Source organism: Amblyomma mixtum, chromosome 8 (assembly GCF_055824585.1).
Source record: "Amblyomma mixtum isolate Tamu chromosome 8, ASM5582458v1, whole genome shotgun sequence".
NCBI lineage: Eukaryota > Metazoa > Arthropoda > Arachnida > Ixodida > Ixodidae > Amblyomma > Amblyomma mixtum.
The window spans coordinates 87,677,977-87,694,624 of record NC_143019.1 but is presented as its reverse complement, the minus strand read 5'-3'; the positions used below and the strand labels follow the sequence as shown (position 1 = coordinate 87,694,624).

The window sequence follows — 16,648 nt, the reverse complement described above, 5'->3', positions numbered from 1 at the left end:
CGTAGGCCCGCACCGATGGGAGTAACCTGGGCCAATAATACTTTTGTCTAATCCGCGCGAGTGTACGGCTGACTCCAAGGTGGCCGGCGGATGGTGCATCATGACAGGCACTCAAGATCTCAGACCGCAGCTGTGATGGTACGACAAGTAGGAACACTTCTTCGCTGTTGGCAAAGTTGCGCTTGTAGAGAACACCAGACCGTAAAGTGAAGGTGTGAAGCCCTCGAAGAAAAACACGCGGAATGGGAGCTTCACTGCCTTCGAGGTAATCGATGAGCGGCGCCAACTCTGTGTCCGCCCTCTGAAGCTGCGCCATTTGGGTGGTACTAACAGAGCCCAGGAAAGGAAAATCATCGGTGGTTTCTTCGGTATTGATTGGGATAGGCGCGCGCGACAGACAATCCGCATCCTGATGCTTGCGGCCAGACTTGTAAACTACTGTTAAGTCGTATTCTTGCAAGCGTAAGCTCCATCTAGCCAAGCGTCCTGAGGGGTCTTTGAGGCTCGCCAGCCAGCATAAGGAGTGCTGGTCGCTTACCACACGGAAGGGTCGTCCGTAGAGGTACGGTCGGAACTTGCAGATGGCCCATATCACTGCAAGACATTCTTTCTCCGTCGTAGAATAATTGGTCTCGGAGCGCGTAAGTGTCCGACTAGCATAACTGATGACCCGTTCTGCACCGTCTTGCCACTGGATCAGTACTGCACCAAGGCCAACATTGCTGGCGTCAGTGTGGATGTCCGTGGCAGCATGCTCGTCGAAATGGCCGAGTATCGGAGTGCTTTGCAGACGGCTGCGAAGCTCGACAAATGCAGCCTCTTCGTCGGTCCCCCAGAGGAAGGGCGTGTCGTCACGGGTCAGTGCGTTCAGCGGTTCCGCGATTTTCGAGAAATCTTGAATAAAGCGCCTATAATAGGAGCACAGGCCTAAAAACCGGCGAACGGCCTTCTTGTCAGTTGGGCGTGGAAAACCTGAGACGGCAGCAGTCTTGTCAGGGTCCGGGCGAACACCTTGTGCGCTGACAACGTGACCAAGAAAGCGAAGTTCCTCAAAACCAAAATGGCATTTCTCGGCTTTGATGGTGAGTTGCGCGGATTTGAGCGCTTGTAGCACAATGCGCAACCGCTCCAAGTGTTGGTCAAAGGTGGGCGAAAATATAACGACATCGTCCAGGTACACCAGGCAGGACTGCCATTTCAAGCCGGAGAGGACAGTGTCCATCATGCGTTGGAAAGTAGCCGGTGCTGAGCACAGACCAAATGGGAGCACTTTAAACTCAGAGGCCGTCAGGCGTCACGAAAGCCGTCTTCTCCCGGTCTCTCTCGTCCACTTCGATTTGCCAGTACCCGCTTTTAAGATCCAATGACGAGAAGTATCTGGCGTTCCGCAATCGGTCGAGCGCGTCATCTATCCTGGGCAGCGGGTAAACGTCCTTTTTGGTCACGCTGTTAAGTTTCCTGTAGTCCACGCAGAAACGCAGAGTATTGTCCTTCTTTTTGACAAGAACCACAGGCGATGCCCACGGACTGGTGGACGGCTGAATGACATCGTCTGCAAGCATCTCGGCAACCTGATTCTGAATGGCTTCTCTCTCCACCGGGGAAACACGATATGGGCGCTGGCAGACGGGTCGCGTAGTCTCGTCAGTGATGATACGATGCTTGGCGAGTGGAGTTCGGCCGACCTTCGAGCACGTAGCGAAACAGTCCGCAAATTCTGCCAAGAGGGCCGACAGAAGATCCCTCTGAACCGACGGCAAGGCAGGATTTATTCTGACTGACTGAAGAACGTGATGTGGGCCAGCATACTCCGGAGAGGGTCCTCCCACGGTGCACAAACCTGGAACCTCAGCAACGTCGTGGAGGAAGGCAATAGCCATGCCTTTGGCCAGGTGCTGATATTCATTGGCAAAGTTAGTCAGGAGGACGTGGGTGCGGCCGTCACGTAGTTGGACGAGACCTCTTGCAACGGCAAGTCCCCGCTTAAGCAGCAGTGGACTATGGCTGTCCGCTAGGCCCTCGTAGTCATGAAAGAGGTCGTTCCGCACGAGCACCAGAACACTGCACCGCGGCGGCACCGTGACGTCGTTCTCGACAATGCGCAGAGCGTTGCTGCAGGGATCGCGGGAGTCAAAGCGCGCCACGGCCTGTTTGGTCGAGAACGTGACACGTGCCTCCTGAAAGTCAATCACAGCGCCGTTCGACTGCAGGAAGTCGATCCCCAGAATCAAGTCTCTGGAACACTCGGGGAGTACGACAAATTCACCAACGTACGTAAAACCACTAATCCCAACTCTAGCCGTGCACTTGCCCACAGGGGAAATTAGGTGGCCACCAGCGGTGCGAATGGGGGTCCCCGTCCACGGTGCCAGAACCTTCTTAAGTTCTCCAGCGAAGGCACGGCTCATAACAGAGTAATCAGCACCGGTATCGAGCAGCGCGGTAATGTCAGTGCCATCAATTGTCAAACGCAAATCGGATGCAGCGTATCTGATACTGTCGCTGCCTCTCTCTGTCCGGGTATCGTCGGCTCGAGGGTTCCGCGATGGAGGATCTTGACACGTCCCGACGTCAGCGGCCTTGCCTCCAGAGGTCGCTGGTGTTAGTTTTCCCGACGCGGACTCGGCGAGCGGCGGCCAGCAGAGCTACTCTGGCGGCCAGGGCTGGAAGAGCGATAACGGAGAGGCGAAGGGGAACGGGACTCGCGCCTTCCAGAGTAGGCAGGGTTCTGGTGTGCCCAGAGATGCTGTGCAATCTCATGCGGTCGTTCGCCGTTCTGAGGGCAGGGTGCGTCGGGATGGAAACCGCGAAGGCCCACTTGGCGGTACGGACAGGCGCGGTAGAGGTGACCAGGCTCCCCACAGTGGTAGCAGAGAGGCCTGCGGTCCGGTGTACGCCACAAATCCGACTTGCGAGGGCGTGGCCCAGCTGTAGCAGATGCGGTTGCAGAATACGTGGCGATGTTACTCACGGAGGTCGACGGGGTCACACCGTAGCCAGGCACGCTTGCGTGACATGTGCCGATGTTGCTCACGCCAGGCGTTGGGGTAATGGGACCGTAGCCTGTCGTGCGACGTACAACAGATGCGTACGTGGGTCGGTCATTGAACCGGGATGGCGCTTCGGGGACAGGAGGTGCCTGCGCAGCCTGTCGCACCTCGTCCCTGACAACTTCGGACAGCGCTGCCAGCGGCGCAGGTGCAACCTGAGGCAGATGGATCCGTTGCAGTTCCTCCCGGACAACGGAGCGAATTAGTTCACGCAAGGTGTCTACACTGCCGCCGAGACACGACGAAAAGCCTTCGGGCACCATGCAGTTGATGTCCCGGTTGTACTGGCGGGCCCGTTGTTGCAGCGTCGTCTCCATCGTGGTCGCCTCGGTTAGAAATTCCGCCACCGTGCGGGGTGGGCTGCGCACGAGGCCCGCGAACAGCTCCTGCTTAACCCCACGCATGAGATGGCGCAGCTTCTTCTCCTCTGTCATGTTGGGGTCGGCGCGCTTGAAAAGACGGGCCATGTCTTCGGTGTACATGCGCACACTTTCGTTCGTGCGCTGATTTCGGGAGTGCAGCGCAGCTTCGGCCTTCTCCCGGCGGTCAGCGTTGGGGAACGTAGCCAGGAGACTCCGGCAAAACGTCTCCCAGGTGGGAAGTGTAGCCTCGTGGTTTTCAAACCACGTCCGAGCAGACTCTTCCAGGGCAAAGTAGACGTTATTCAGCTTGCGCTCGTCGCACCAGCCGTTGTAACGTGCGACCCGCTCGAACGTCTCCAGCCAGTCCTCAGCGTCTTCGAACACGTCACCGTGAAAAGATGGCGGTGTTCGCGGTGGGTGGCAAAGGATCGGCGCCAGGGGCCTGGTGTCAGCGGCCATGGCAGTTGGACTCGACGGTAGATGCTGGATCGGCGGCTGGGTCCTGGTGTCAGTGGCCATGTCAGTTGGACTCGGCGGTCGAGGCTGCGTCGTCCTTGTTGGCGGGGTAAGGGGCCCAAATTCAGGCGACTCTCCGCGGAGACGGCGGCTGGGTCGCTGGTGAACCGGTGTGAGGTCCGTAGTGACGCTGTACGGAGTTTGCAGGTCGGGAAGCGTACCCAGCACTGCTCCACCAAACTGTAGCGTGCAACGCCAAAAAGAACACCCGCGCAGAGACGAAAAACCTGCGGCGGTCTCCTAGTGGTTCGAGCGCGCGCGAGAGAGCCAACTAACTTCTTCCTCTTCTAGCGCATGCGCTACTTCTGTCTCTTCTTCGAATGCATGTATCAATATTTACGACACTTTCTACCTTTTTACTACCTGTGGTCGCTTGTTAGTAGCAAGTTAGTAACCGCTCTGAATGAAGCAGATGATCATGCGCCGACGCCAACGACGATGCAGCTCTTGAGGTGACTGGCACCTCCTTATTGAATCGTTCCCAGATATTTTTTGTTCCGCGCACAGTGAGGGAGGTCCGCTTTGTCTGGGTACCTGGGGCGCTATGCCGGAAGGCCCGAGTTTGGCGCTTGCCCGAGTTTCATCCGAGTTTGCGATGACGGCAGTCAGTGAAAGAAGATAGCGCGGAACGTGCGCAGGCAGCGGACAATAAAATGTAGAGATAAAGCCACGTAAAGGCGATACAAGCGCACCCTGCGCGCCCGTTTCACACTTCAAACACAATACACTGCGCAATACCAGGCCGCAGCGCTACCTGAAGTTATCAGCGCCATGTCAGAAATCGCGAAATCGTGACTTCTCTCCTATCTATCTGCACACTCACCGCTAGCTGTTCGACACGCCTTTTCGGGGGCGTCAAAGGCGTGTCTTCTCTTTCAGGCTCTATCTGTCTCTCCATTTCCGAAGACGAACAGTGCGCACTAGGTGCACTCTTGTATCAATCCTTTCTCTTCTCTCGAATACGTTAAAAGACAACAGATAATATTACGAACATTTTGTTCATTTCCAATTTTTTTTTAAAATTTGAATCCAATGAAGCGTTGTTGAAAAGTATAGCTTTAGGAAATTAACAAAGATTTGACACTTTCTGCCGCTAGTGGCGATACTGAGACCATTGCTTGCAGCGTGGCTTGCATACGAACTAGAGCGACAGCCGGCCGTGCCGAAAACGAGAGCTCCTGCGCTGACACGCCGCCGGTAGCGCTGCCTTCGACTGGAAAGACTGGGCAACTACTAGACGCTGAATCTGACTTATTTTTCGGCCATTGCGATAATATATTTTATTGTGTCGTATATCAAAATATAAGAGTCATGCATATTCTGGCTTGCATAATACACAACTACAAAAAACTGGACTGCATTGCACCCCCCCGCGTCACTGCTGCTCTCTGCAGTGACCTCAGGTGGAGTTCCCCGCTGCTACGGCCGCTGCCGCACCCCCCTATGGCCAACCATTGCTTTTAGTACGCTCTTGGCGAATCTCAGCGGTAGAAATTGGCCGTGCGAGCGGCTGTGATGCGGTGTGAGAAAAAAATTGCTGTTTGGCTGTATTCAATGATTCATTAAGTATGCCTGTTGTGTGTGAGGCCTCTTTAGTGCGCTGCGGATGCGAAGAGCGTGCTACCCAGCGACACAACTCATCTTATGTCATCAGACGCTGACTAAAAGCTCTGAAGGTGGTGGCGCGCGTATCTGCGTAGTATTTGTTTACATCGTGCACTTCAAGGTGTTGCGGACTGGTTTTGTCACTAACGTCGATCGCCGTTGTATATCGCATTGACATCGCAATAATCGTTCGGGCAGATGAGGGATCCTGTTTGTAATAATGGAATCGGACTTATAACAGAGAAAGGTGTTACGGTTGTGAAGTACGCAGTGCTTGCGTGCTGGAAATTACAAACTCTTTATTGCACTGGGTCTAGAACAGCGACCGTTTGTCGATCCCAGATGTGTTTGACACATTGATGCTGAGCTTTATCACCGATGAAAGCACGGCCAAGCCAAACACCTGTGGTGCCATGTTGTTGGAGTAGGACGTGCTCCAAGCACCGTTTCGTCATCGTGGTCCGGGTTTGACGCCTTGCAAGCAGGTGTGACGCGCCGTCAGCGTTGTGCTGTGTCTTACGTGGTTGCAACAGGCTATAGTGTTGTGCAATCTTGGTATGCGAGCGAAGAAATCGGCGGCTGTCGCCACGTTGCGTGTCCTTCGCAGAGGTGCTTAGATTAATCAGCGATGACGTCCGTTTTGCCTGTTATATTTGGATGGTCAACATCGTCGATGTCTGTCAGCAATCAGCACAGCCGCGCAGCATACCTGTAGCCGGCAGGGATGTTGGGAGTGGCCCACCCAAAGCGCGTACGCCTATAATTTATGTACGGCACGCCGGGGGCGTGAACAATGGTTTTGATTGACAGGTGAACTCGGAGCTTAACTCGTGAACGGTGAAGTGCCCCGAATTCATCTCGGGACTGTCATGGCGGCAGCAGCAGCAGCCTGGGTCATCGCTTCCTCTGACGGAAAATGTCAGTACGGCCGGCTGGACCCGTTTACTGCCGTGGCCGACGGCGAATTCCAGTGACATTTTCGCCTCTCCAAAACATCGGTACGATGGTTGTGTAAAGAGTTAGGCGGCGACCCACGCCTGCGGAGAGTGCGTACCGGGCCTCATTCGCTTTCGAACAGCAAGTCCTCTGCGCCCTCCGGTTGTTCGCGACCGGGAGCTTCCAGGGGAGCGTCGGCGCAGACCGCTTTATTGGACGCCACCAAAGCACTGTGAGCCGCTGCGTGAGGGACGTCTCCGACGCGCTTATCGACGCGGCTGTGCAGAAGCGGTGTGTTGCTTTCCCCACGACTGCGGCCGAGCGTGCGTATGTTAAGGAGCGTTTCCTTCTGCGCGGCGGCATAACAGACGTCGTGGGATGCGTCGACAGGACCTACATTGGCGTAAAGGCCCCTTCGAAGTCCAGCTCTGACGTGGTGAAGGCCTACTATTTCACGAGGAAGGCACATTATGTATTGAACACAATGGTTGTAAGAATGCTGTTTTTGCTTTCATGCATGTCACGGTTAATGGAGCGTTCTCCCATTTATTAGTGATAGTGGTCCGTGTACTGTGCAGTGTCAGTGGATGTTAAGGAACCCCATATGGTTGAAGTTATTGGCAGCACTTCACCATGGCATGCCTCCTCGCTTGAGTTACTTTGGGGTATTAAACCTCAAAAACCGCTTCCGTTTATCAGTAACTGAGCAGTTTTACACTCGGTGTAGATAATTTTTTTTTACCTCATGTTTGCGCACGTAATAGGTGCATGGATTTTTCCAGCTATTTCATGCATGCATTTTAATGGGTTTTTAAACGGTAGCATTTGTGTCACTTGGCAGATTGCATTCTTATGCAATATTCATAATCGTAAGTCGCAATAAATGTTTCACTTTGGCTGAAGTGGAAAAGCTCCTGCCAGAAGCACTGGCGTCTGCAAGCCAGGAAAACTGGCATAACTGTTGTGTTCATGTGGAGCAAGTTGAGGCTGAAGCATGGCAACGCGATATGATTGTTGACGCTGAAATTGAACCGGTTGTCTTCAGCATTTCCGACTCGTGCAACTCCTCCTCTGATGAGTCGAGCACCGATTCCAGTGATGAAGATTTGAGTGGCATCGAGGAACTTGTCCGACTTCGAATTGATGTGTAATACATATGCTACCGAGGAAAAAGAGAGGACTCATCGGCTTGCTGTGATCACCTTTGTGCGTGTGTGTGGAAATGTGAAATATCTGTGTATGTGGGTGTGTGTGTCGATCAGTCTACCGAGGAAATTGTAACATTTCCATCAAATCATTGCATCATTGCAATTCGTTGCATCAAATTGTATTGGGCAGTAACTTGTAGTGTAGGTGTTGAGGTGGTCATGTTAATAGTGTCTGTAAAGAAGTAGAACTTGTAAGGGAGTGCAAATAGTACTTTTACAATTAGAATACGTATACTGGTACAAGTCGTCAATGTGTGCAGTTTTTGGAAGTTTAATTGCAGAAAAATACGGTGGAGCTTAATGAAGCGTTGTGTGAATTATTCGGAAAGTATATGAAAATTTGAGAGTAAATTGGATTCATTTAAAATAATTTTGAACATATACTGTTTGATTCGTTCGACCAACTCAACAGAAATTTATTCAATTATGCTGTCCAAAAAGTTCGAACATTCACAAACCCCTAGGCATTGGCCTCATTTTGTGTGTGAGGGTTGGGAATGGTATGTATGGGTTTCTGATCTTCATGTCCTGAAAAGGATTCCTGGTTTGGTGCTGTCTTGCATTACCGTCAATCTCTGGTCGTTTTGACATGTTATGCAGTGCCAGTGTTGAGGTAGCCAGTACTGTATGTTTTGTCCTTAATTTTTCGGAGGTGTGAATGATTTCAAGCAGGCTCTTGCTCAGTTGAGTGTGAATTTGTTTCGGGTCACGTCTTTGTTAGTACATTGGTCAGGTTTTCGTTTTATCAAATAGTGTTGTTCGATGGCTCCACATATTTGTTTTAAGTTTTGGAGCACTTGACTGATTGTGTGTTGGTGTACATCCACTGCACGTGTCCTTTAATTTGTGTGCACTGTGATCCATGCCACTGGCTGTTTCCAGAATAAACCATTTCTCGCAAACACTGCGGGGTCAGAATTCTTTATTGTCCTGTCTCATTTATTGTTTGCTTTTTGAAAAATTTTTTCCTAGCGTTGTACAACTTTTTCTGCATTCTTACTTGACGCTCCCACAGCTTGGAACTCTTTGTACCTGGCTGCATGAAAATCCTGCTGAGCAGCTTCTGCTCTTCTAGGAGAGCAGGGAAATCGAGCCAAGCTGACTCTTGAGGCAGTACTATTTGCTGTCACTGTGGGAATCAATACTATGTTCAAAATTTAACACTTAACACGAGAAAACAGGCCATATCGAGGTGGTGTATGCATGGTGTATGGTGTATGCGGTATGCATCAAATGAACAGATGCATCCTGTTCCTTTCAGAACACGGAATAATATTCAAGCGATTCTGAACAAAAAGAGTTTTCTCCAAGTCACGCGAAATTCAACTTGCGATGAAAAAAAAAATGTGGAAAAAAAGAAGTTTAACTATGCGGGATTCGAACCCACGCACTGCCATTGCCTGTCGACCCTCCGGAGCGACGCGTTAGACCTCACGGCCACAAAACAGCGCAGAGCGATGCACCTCTCTTTATTTTATTTGCGGACTACTTCCGTAGCCTTCACAGCGTTGCTAGCCCTAGCGTTGCAGATGATGTAGCGTTGGTAGCGTTCCCTCGCGGTACAAAGGAAAATTTAATAATGTATGAATCACTCTAAAGCGCTTTAAATCCAAATCTTGCACACTATAAAATGCTTATAAAGGTGTACTAAGTGCATTATAAAATTCAACAAACCTCGTTTGTTGAATTGCACACGCAATGCACTTGGTGGAGCGACAGACAAATGAAAAGTGCACCGGCGGTTGGCTCACGTGACCCGTTCTTTGTAGACCGCCCAAGAAGACCATGAGGTGGCGCCGATGCGATGATAAAGCACGGAATATATCCAGATAACCCAATGAAGCTGGAGGCGTGACGAGGGTGGGATTTCGTCTTGCTACCATTAGTTCACTCATCTGAGGGCGTCGCCAGAACCCGGGAAGATTCCGAGTTTCAGCAAACTCGGGCCTTCCAGCATAGCGCCCCTGGTCATTCGGGTATCTATTTCAACGAGGTGGCTGATTTACTGGCACGGTCAGCTCTCACTGCCCCTGTAATCTATCCTGTACCTCACCTCATTCTGTTGGAGACTTCCCGTTTCCAGCGGTTCCAACATATATCAGCCAGCTTGCGTGATCCGTTGCTGAATACCGTGGATTTTCAACATATAAAATTCCCATGGAATGTCCGATCGTGTAAGTCAAGGCTGTGTGAAGTGTCCATGACGCTTTTGCGATGCAGATTCCCGTACCTCAATTTGTACTTATGCAGATGCGGGTTCACCATGACAAACCTTTGTACGTCATGCGGAGAAGTTGAAAATAGATCATTTTCTCCTCCCTTGCGGGTGGTTCGAATTTCAGAGAAAACAGTATTTGGAGGTCCCTCTTTCGAGGTTAGGACTCCCTTTTCTATACCAGTTCTTCTCTCGTTTGGTGCGAGCGCCATGGGATTCTCGTTATGCACTATTTGCGGCTACCTTCATGATTACATTATTGCAAGTGGTCGCTTACCCTGTTAATTCCATATATAATTCCACCGCGTTCCCAAAAAAGTTTATTTTGTTTTATTCCTGGTATTTCTCATTTGTTTAATTTATTCGAAAATTTCAAGAATTAATACATTTTTCTACTTTATGTAAGTCTACTATTCTTCTTAGTTTTTTGGCATTCACCACCGTACCTTGGCCAACTCTCCCGCGTGGGTATTTGCCTTGTTTACTGAGGAGAAGAAGAAGACCGGCTGAAATGGCGTGTGTCTTGGCCGCTCTCCCGTAGTGGGTATGTGCCATCTTTATTTGAGGCCAACCAACCAACCCAATGGCGAGTTGTGAAGGCGAGTTATCATCGCGATGTGTCCCCGCGCCACATCCTCGCCACAACGGGTCGAATTGAAAGACGAAACGAAAGGACCCATTCAAGCGCCTCGAACAGTGGACGCGAAACATTTTAGACTGGTCCCTTGAAAACCCGACCGCCTTCCGGAGAACATGGCCACTACCTCGCAAACGGAAGTTCACACCGCGGAAGGCTCGGACCCGGATGATACCGGCAACCGCGTCGTACTGAAGCTGAGGAAGCCGATCAAGAAGCGGCGCCACGTCACCTGGAGCGAGGGTACCATCGACAACGAGCACCTGAACCGGCGCAAGACAAAGTTCTGCTACGTGTACGTCAAGCCGCTCGAGTTCGGCGAGAGCTCGTCAGACAGCGAGGACGAGGAATGCGAACAACGCCGCGGCCATGTCGAACAAAGACAAGAGAAATCGACTCCCACCGGTCCCGCGAGTACAGTCGAAGACTCTGAGACGGGTGCTGCTGCGTCGACGAACACCGAAAGCGAGACGAGGGGTGCTAGCGCGCCACCACAGTCGGCTTCTACACGTCGCGTCATGTGGGCCGCGGACACGGTGGACAACGAGAACATGAACAGGCTCAAGTCCAAGTGCTGCTGCATCTTCGAGAAGCAGCGTGAGTTTGGCGAGAGCTCGTCGGACAGCGAGGTGGACGACTGCCCTAACTGCCGTGGACACAAGGAGAAGCCTAGGAAGAGCGCGAACAACCCCATCGATCCAGTGCTGGGTAACCCGTTCATCTTGCACGGCGACGCCCCGTGAACTGCCGCCCCGTTCTACGCGACTGTGCCGTCCACTGTGTCAGCCATGTTTGCGTTCTAGCCTCCTGGGTGCAAGGACGTTTCACCAATGATATCTTCCTGGATCCTCTCGTGGCATCAAGCAGTGAATAAACATACAGGACGACCATATTTATGCAAGGCTTTGCTGGAAGGCTGTAGAGCCCCGGTAATGAAAAAGAGTCGCCAAGCGGTGAACTACAAGGCACTAGTGCTGCTTGAGAATATTGGCAGGGTTGTGCTGACATAAGTGACCCACCCACACCCCTATATGACTATGTAAGTGGAGGCAAGTGCAGATTTTTGTAGAGGACCCAGTAGTTATACACTTCTTCAAATTTGTATGGCTAGAAAACTTAAGGACTCCTGGTTCAAGGGCTAGCTATTATGCATTCTTTATTCTTCTTCACTGCGTCCTGCGTCATGGAGCTCCTAGAGAACTTCTCAGTAATTGCGGACGCGCTTTCTTATCTGAAGTGGTTCACGAGCTCCTGGATTAGTGCCCCACAGTTCACCGCGCCCTCAAACCAACGACCTCACCGAATGACTCAAGAGTGCTCTTGGTGGCATGCTCGCCCCGTACAACATTCGCTCCGACAGCTCTAATTGGGATTAGGTCCTTCCGTTCGTCACTTATGCATGCAACCCTGAATCTCTAGCAACGACCGCCTTTTTCCAGTTCTTTATTCGCATGCGCCTCCTTGACTTCTGGACATCACGCTCTCCTGGAATCACGACAGCTCGTAATACACCTCCCTTTCTGACGTCACCCGTCATACCGAGCAGTACAGCCAGCTGGCTCGCTCCTTTACCGCAAAACATCAGAGCCGCCACAGACATGAGTCTGATCAAGCGAAACCCGCTTTTCACGCCCCCGCTGACTCATTGGTCTAGCTCTCTGTTCCATTTGCGTCGAAATTTGCGACTGAGCACCTCGGTCTTACCTTACCTTAGAGAGTACTACATACTTGTCACTTATATCGTCGAAGCGGTGCCATCTTCTTCGGACCATCGCCCCCGTTGATTGGTTGGTTGGCCTCAAATAAAATGGCACATACCCACTACGGGGGAGTGGCCACAGGCGGTGAACTGCTTGAATGATGGGCATTTATAGAGGAATGGGAGTAGTAATAGGGTTTAGTCTGACAGATTGGACGACGCACCTACAGGGGACCTGTTAGCTGGGAGATCGAAGACGGGACGATGGCTTTTCGTGCAAATTCGAATGCAATGCATGTAATGGTTCAATTTTGCACTGACTGAAAGAGACTAAAAATAATGAAATAAATTTTTGAAAATCAGAAAAATAAAAATAAATAGAAAAAATATTAAGAAAAAACAGAAATAAAATGAAATGAAAACTAGCATGGGAGTCGCTGCGTTTCTAGAAGAAAATTTTGAACAGCACAGCTCACACTCCTGTTGCTTCGTCCATGCAAAGAAGTGCCAAAGGAAAGAACCCGTGGCCACGGCACGTCAGCTGCCTGAAACCATTTTACAACCTCCTCGTCGTCTCCTCGCCGTGAGTCGCTGGGATGGCTCTTTCCCTCGGCCGGGGCAGTTGGAATGAAGATGATTATGCGCCGACGCCCACGACGATGAAGCTCCTGAGGCGGCCGGCTTTATATATATATATATATATATATATATATATATATATATATATATATATTGTATTCAGTAGGGGTTCCAATGGCCCAGTTTACTAGTTTAGGTACAGTATTACGACAAACGCGACTGTTCTTTTAACGTTTATTTTGCCAACAGTTTCGAGGGCAGGCTTACAATGAATCCGTTTCGTCAATATAAGGACACAGAACAAGCGAGGAGGTATAATCTCGGCCCTCTAAACAAACTTGAGAATGAGGGCAGGGGACCGTATAATAGGCAGCACGACAAGTCTCAAACGGGCCGCGGCTGAACAACAACCAGAAAAAACAAACGGGGAGCTGGAAATGGTAAAGTAGTAGCAAAGAACGAGCCTGAACAGCACAGCGATAGAAGGGGCAAAAGAGAGTTAGACCCGGCTCTCGGCGCACACGGAAGCCGCTACCCCCCCCCCCCCCCCCCCCCCCCCCCCCCCCCGCCCCCCTCCAAATACGCGCACACCCCCGCAAGACGCCGCCGGGTCCGAGCGGGCGGCCCGTATCAGGTATCCTGAGACGCCTGCAAGGGACGCGTTCGAGAGACGGCCAACACACACTTGTTAACCGCTGCAACGGCAACTTGCGACTGTGCCCTCTGCGTATTTTTGCTTCATTTCGTCGCTTTGCTCTGCTGTCGGGCCTTTCTACCAGACAATCTGGCGCCCCTTTTCCCATAAATATACTAGGCGGTCCAAAACCGTGTCCCGCAGTGAGCTTCCCGTGAAAAAACAGCGTCCGTCGGGTAAAATACTGAGCTAGCCCGAGCGCGTAATGGGAAGGCAAAGATGAATTTAGGGGCAACAAAACAAAAGAAGCGAAGAGGAGAAAAAAAAAATTAGCTCTAGAAATGTTTAAAGAAAATGTAACACAGAAAATGTTAACGCACACACAGGAAGAGAAAAGAGAAAAAGAAAAACTTCTGATTAAATGTGGCGCCAAACAAGTATGACATGGTGAGAGCACTTTGATAGAGTTTGGCGCAGTGCATGTGGTTTCGAGATTTGCATGCACACGCAGGTTAAATCATTCTGAGATTATCGAGTTGAGTCGATGTTGGTGTAAGTAAATAACAAATGACAAGAAATATGTAGAAAAATGAAAATAAAAATGGCACGGAGAATAAAAAATTGAGCAGAAGAAGTTATACAAAAGTTAACAAATTAAAAATAATAATAATACATGTGTGCGGAAAACGCGAAAGGTCTGCGGCCCGCGGAGCTGCCGCGTGGTCCCAATGGTCTAGGTGATAGATCAAAGGTGTCTATTTGGAATGGAACGTGGATGCTGGCAGGAGGTTGGACAAAAAAGTACTCAGGAGATAAATTGCCAGATTCCCTGCCATTTCAAAGTGTGTCTGCAGTTGTCAAGAAAAAAACAAGTTCAGGCGTATTCTGATAATACCGCTGTCCAAGGCCTATGACCGGCGGAATTTCCTACGTTGGCTCCTTTAAGCAGGAAAGTCTCCCGGGAGTAGCGTTCATGCCATGAGAGAACGTGTCGGCGGCGTCTTGCGGCGGCGTCTTGCGGGGGTGTGCGGGGGTGGCGGCGTCTTGCGGGGCGGCGTCTTGCGGGGGTGTGCGCGTATTTGGAGGGGGGGCGGGGGGGGGGGGGGGGGGGCAGGGGGGGGGTAGCGGCTTCCGTGTGCGCCGAGAGCCGGGTCTAACGCTCTTTTGCCCCTTCTATCGCTGTGCTGTTCAGGCTCGTTCTTTGCTACTACTTTACCATTTCCAGCTCCCCGTTTGTTTTTTCTGGTTGTTGTTCAGCCGCGGCCCGTTTGAGACTTGTCGTGCTGCCTATTATACGGTCCCCTGCCCTCATTCTCAAGTTTGTTTAGAGGGCGGAGATTATACCTCCTCGCTTGTTCTGTGTCCTTATATTGACGAAACGGATTCATTGTAAGCCTGCCCTGACGAAGGGAATACCATTCCCGAAACTGTTGGCAAAATAAACGTTAAAAGAACAGTCGCGTTTGTCGTAATACTGTACCTAAACTAGTAAACTGGGCCATTGGAACCCCTACTGAATACAATTTCTCAACATGGCTGCCAGGAACCCAACGACAGAGCGTCTGATTCGTCATTATCCAAGGCATCCGATCAACAGTGCCATCATCGGTGACTCCCTTACTAAGTACGTACACAACCACTTCACGCCAAGTGACCCAGAGGCCCCCTGCTTCATCTCTTACTGTGGCGCCACGTATGCTGACGTCCCCATGCTGCTGCAGTACGTCCCTGCGAGCGTGAACACCCTGATCGTACACGTCGGGACAGTTGACATCGCAAGAAATGGGTCGTCCTCGTCCCTGGAGAGACTGACACTACTCATTGAAGAGATTCGCCAGAACCGACCGGCAATTAAGAAGATAGGCGTCAGCCTTCCTCTTTCCCGTGCCCCAAATCGCCGAAGCAGAGGATCAAATCACCGCTTCGTGAGATGGTTTAACATCCAGTTGTCGAAATTCAAGACCGGAGTTCGTCAGCTATGCAGGCGCAGAGTACTCGGCCCCGGTGTGCGATACATCGAACATGGTTTTACATCGTTGCCTCTGTGGCGCTTCCTCGCCGTGGACGGACTGCACACCAGTTTTGAGGGCGTCGGTTTGCTGGCCCAACATTTCAAAGCGGAGCTCAACTACCCGTTTCACCATTGGCAGCCGACTCCGTTCGTGCCACGCAGCAGAATCCCTGGGCGCCGCTCGGGAGACGCGGCCCCGTCAACACCACCACCCAGTATCCCTCCACCGCCACCCCCAGTGCCGGAGCGGCGCTACAACACCCGCCGGACGTACGCCATGGCTGCCCAGCAGGCGGCTTCTGGACAGAGCAACTGACTGCCTGTTACAAAAGGTACGGCCCGCGGAGAGCAGACGTGGTCCCAGGCGTTCCTCTCAGTGAGGAAGATTATTGATAAACGCGTGAGATTTGAGCTTCATGCATCTTACCTAACGTCCTACCTGTCGCAGGGTACTGTTCCAAAAGGTCTTCTGGGCTGTACACTTTCCATGTCCACATTCAGTGAGAGAGAAAAAGAGGACTGGGATAATATATTATTAGAAGCATCGCAAAAGCTCACAGAAACGGTCGTCAATCATAGCAAACGGAAAGTTGCCGAACTTAGAGATGTCGAGGAAGAGCAGAGACGCCAACATGCTCTCTCTACTGCCGAACTGAGCGAACTAAAAAACTACGAGGCAAAAAGAAGAGAGGAAGTAACCAGGGATAAGACCAAAAAGCTAGAACGTGACCGAATTCCGCTGGCTTCAAACAGATATACAGAAACCAAACCGTCCGAGCTAAGCGCTAATGGTAGGTTGGAAACTGTCGACCGTGAGACTGCTGTCCGAGCTCCAGGGAATGACACAACTGCTCATATTTCTCGGGGTGTTGTCGATACGAGGTCCGCGGCTGAGAACTATGAAACAGCTGGTGGAAACACAAACGTGGTTAATTTTTCACAAAAGATTCTCACACCTGCCGAACTCAGCCTCCTTTCCAAAGGTTTAACTTTTTGTCCAGCATCTGGCAGGTTCAATGAGTTTCAACTTTTTCAGGATCTGGACAATTTCGCGCGAAACCTCCGGCTTAGGGAGTATTTCCACGAAAACACCAGCGACAGACAACAAACGATTCCCACCGTGTCAGAGAAGTTGTGGACACCGAGCGAACAACGTGACAGACACCTTGATATGTATATATCTGCGGTGCAGAAGG

The 16,648-nt window shown here is 51.2% G+C and overlaps 2 protein-coding genes across 2 annotated transcripts; both read left to right on the top strand.

The window, feature by feature from the left end:
• The first annotated feature begins 10,645 nt into the window (after nucleotides 1-10,645).
• On the top strand, nucleotides 10,646-11,272 carry LOC149333392 (uncharacterized). Its single transcript, XM_089557713.1, has one exon. It carries the CDS (start codon nucleotides 10,646-10,648, stop codon nucleotides 11,270-11,272), a length of 627 nt encoding a protein of 208 aa, XP_089413839.1.
• Nucleotides 11,273-15,016: 3,744 nt separating this feature from the next.
• Nucleotides 15,017-15,768, top strand: LOC149333391 (uncharacterized). The gene has a single exon (XM_089556038.1). The coding sequence runs from the start codon at nucleotides 15,151-15,153 to the stop codon at nucleotides 15,766-15,768; it is 618 nt and encodes a 205-aa protein (XP_089412164.1). The 5' UTR covers nucleotides 15,017-15,150.
• Nucleotides 15,769-16,648: the final 880 nt, after the last annotated feature.

Coding starts and splice junctions, on each gene's coding strand:
- LOC149333392 (XM_089557713.1), top strand. CDS start 10,646: ATGGCCACTACCTCGCAAACGGAAGTTCACACCGCGGAAGGCTCGGAC.
- LOC149333391 (XM_089556038.1), top strand. CDS start 15,151: ATGCTGCTGCAGTACGTCCCTGCGAGCGTGAACACCCTGATCGTACAC.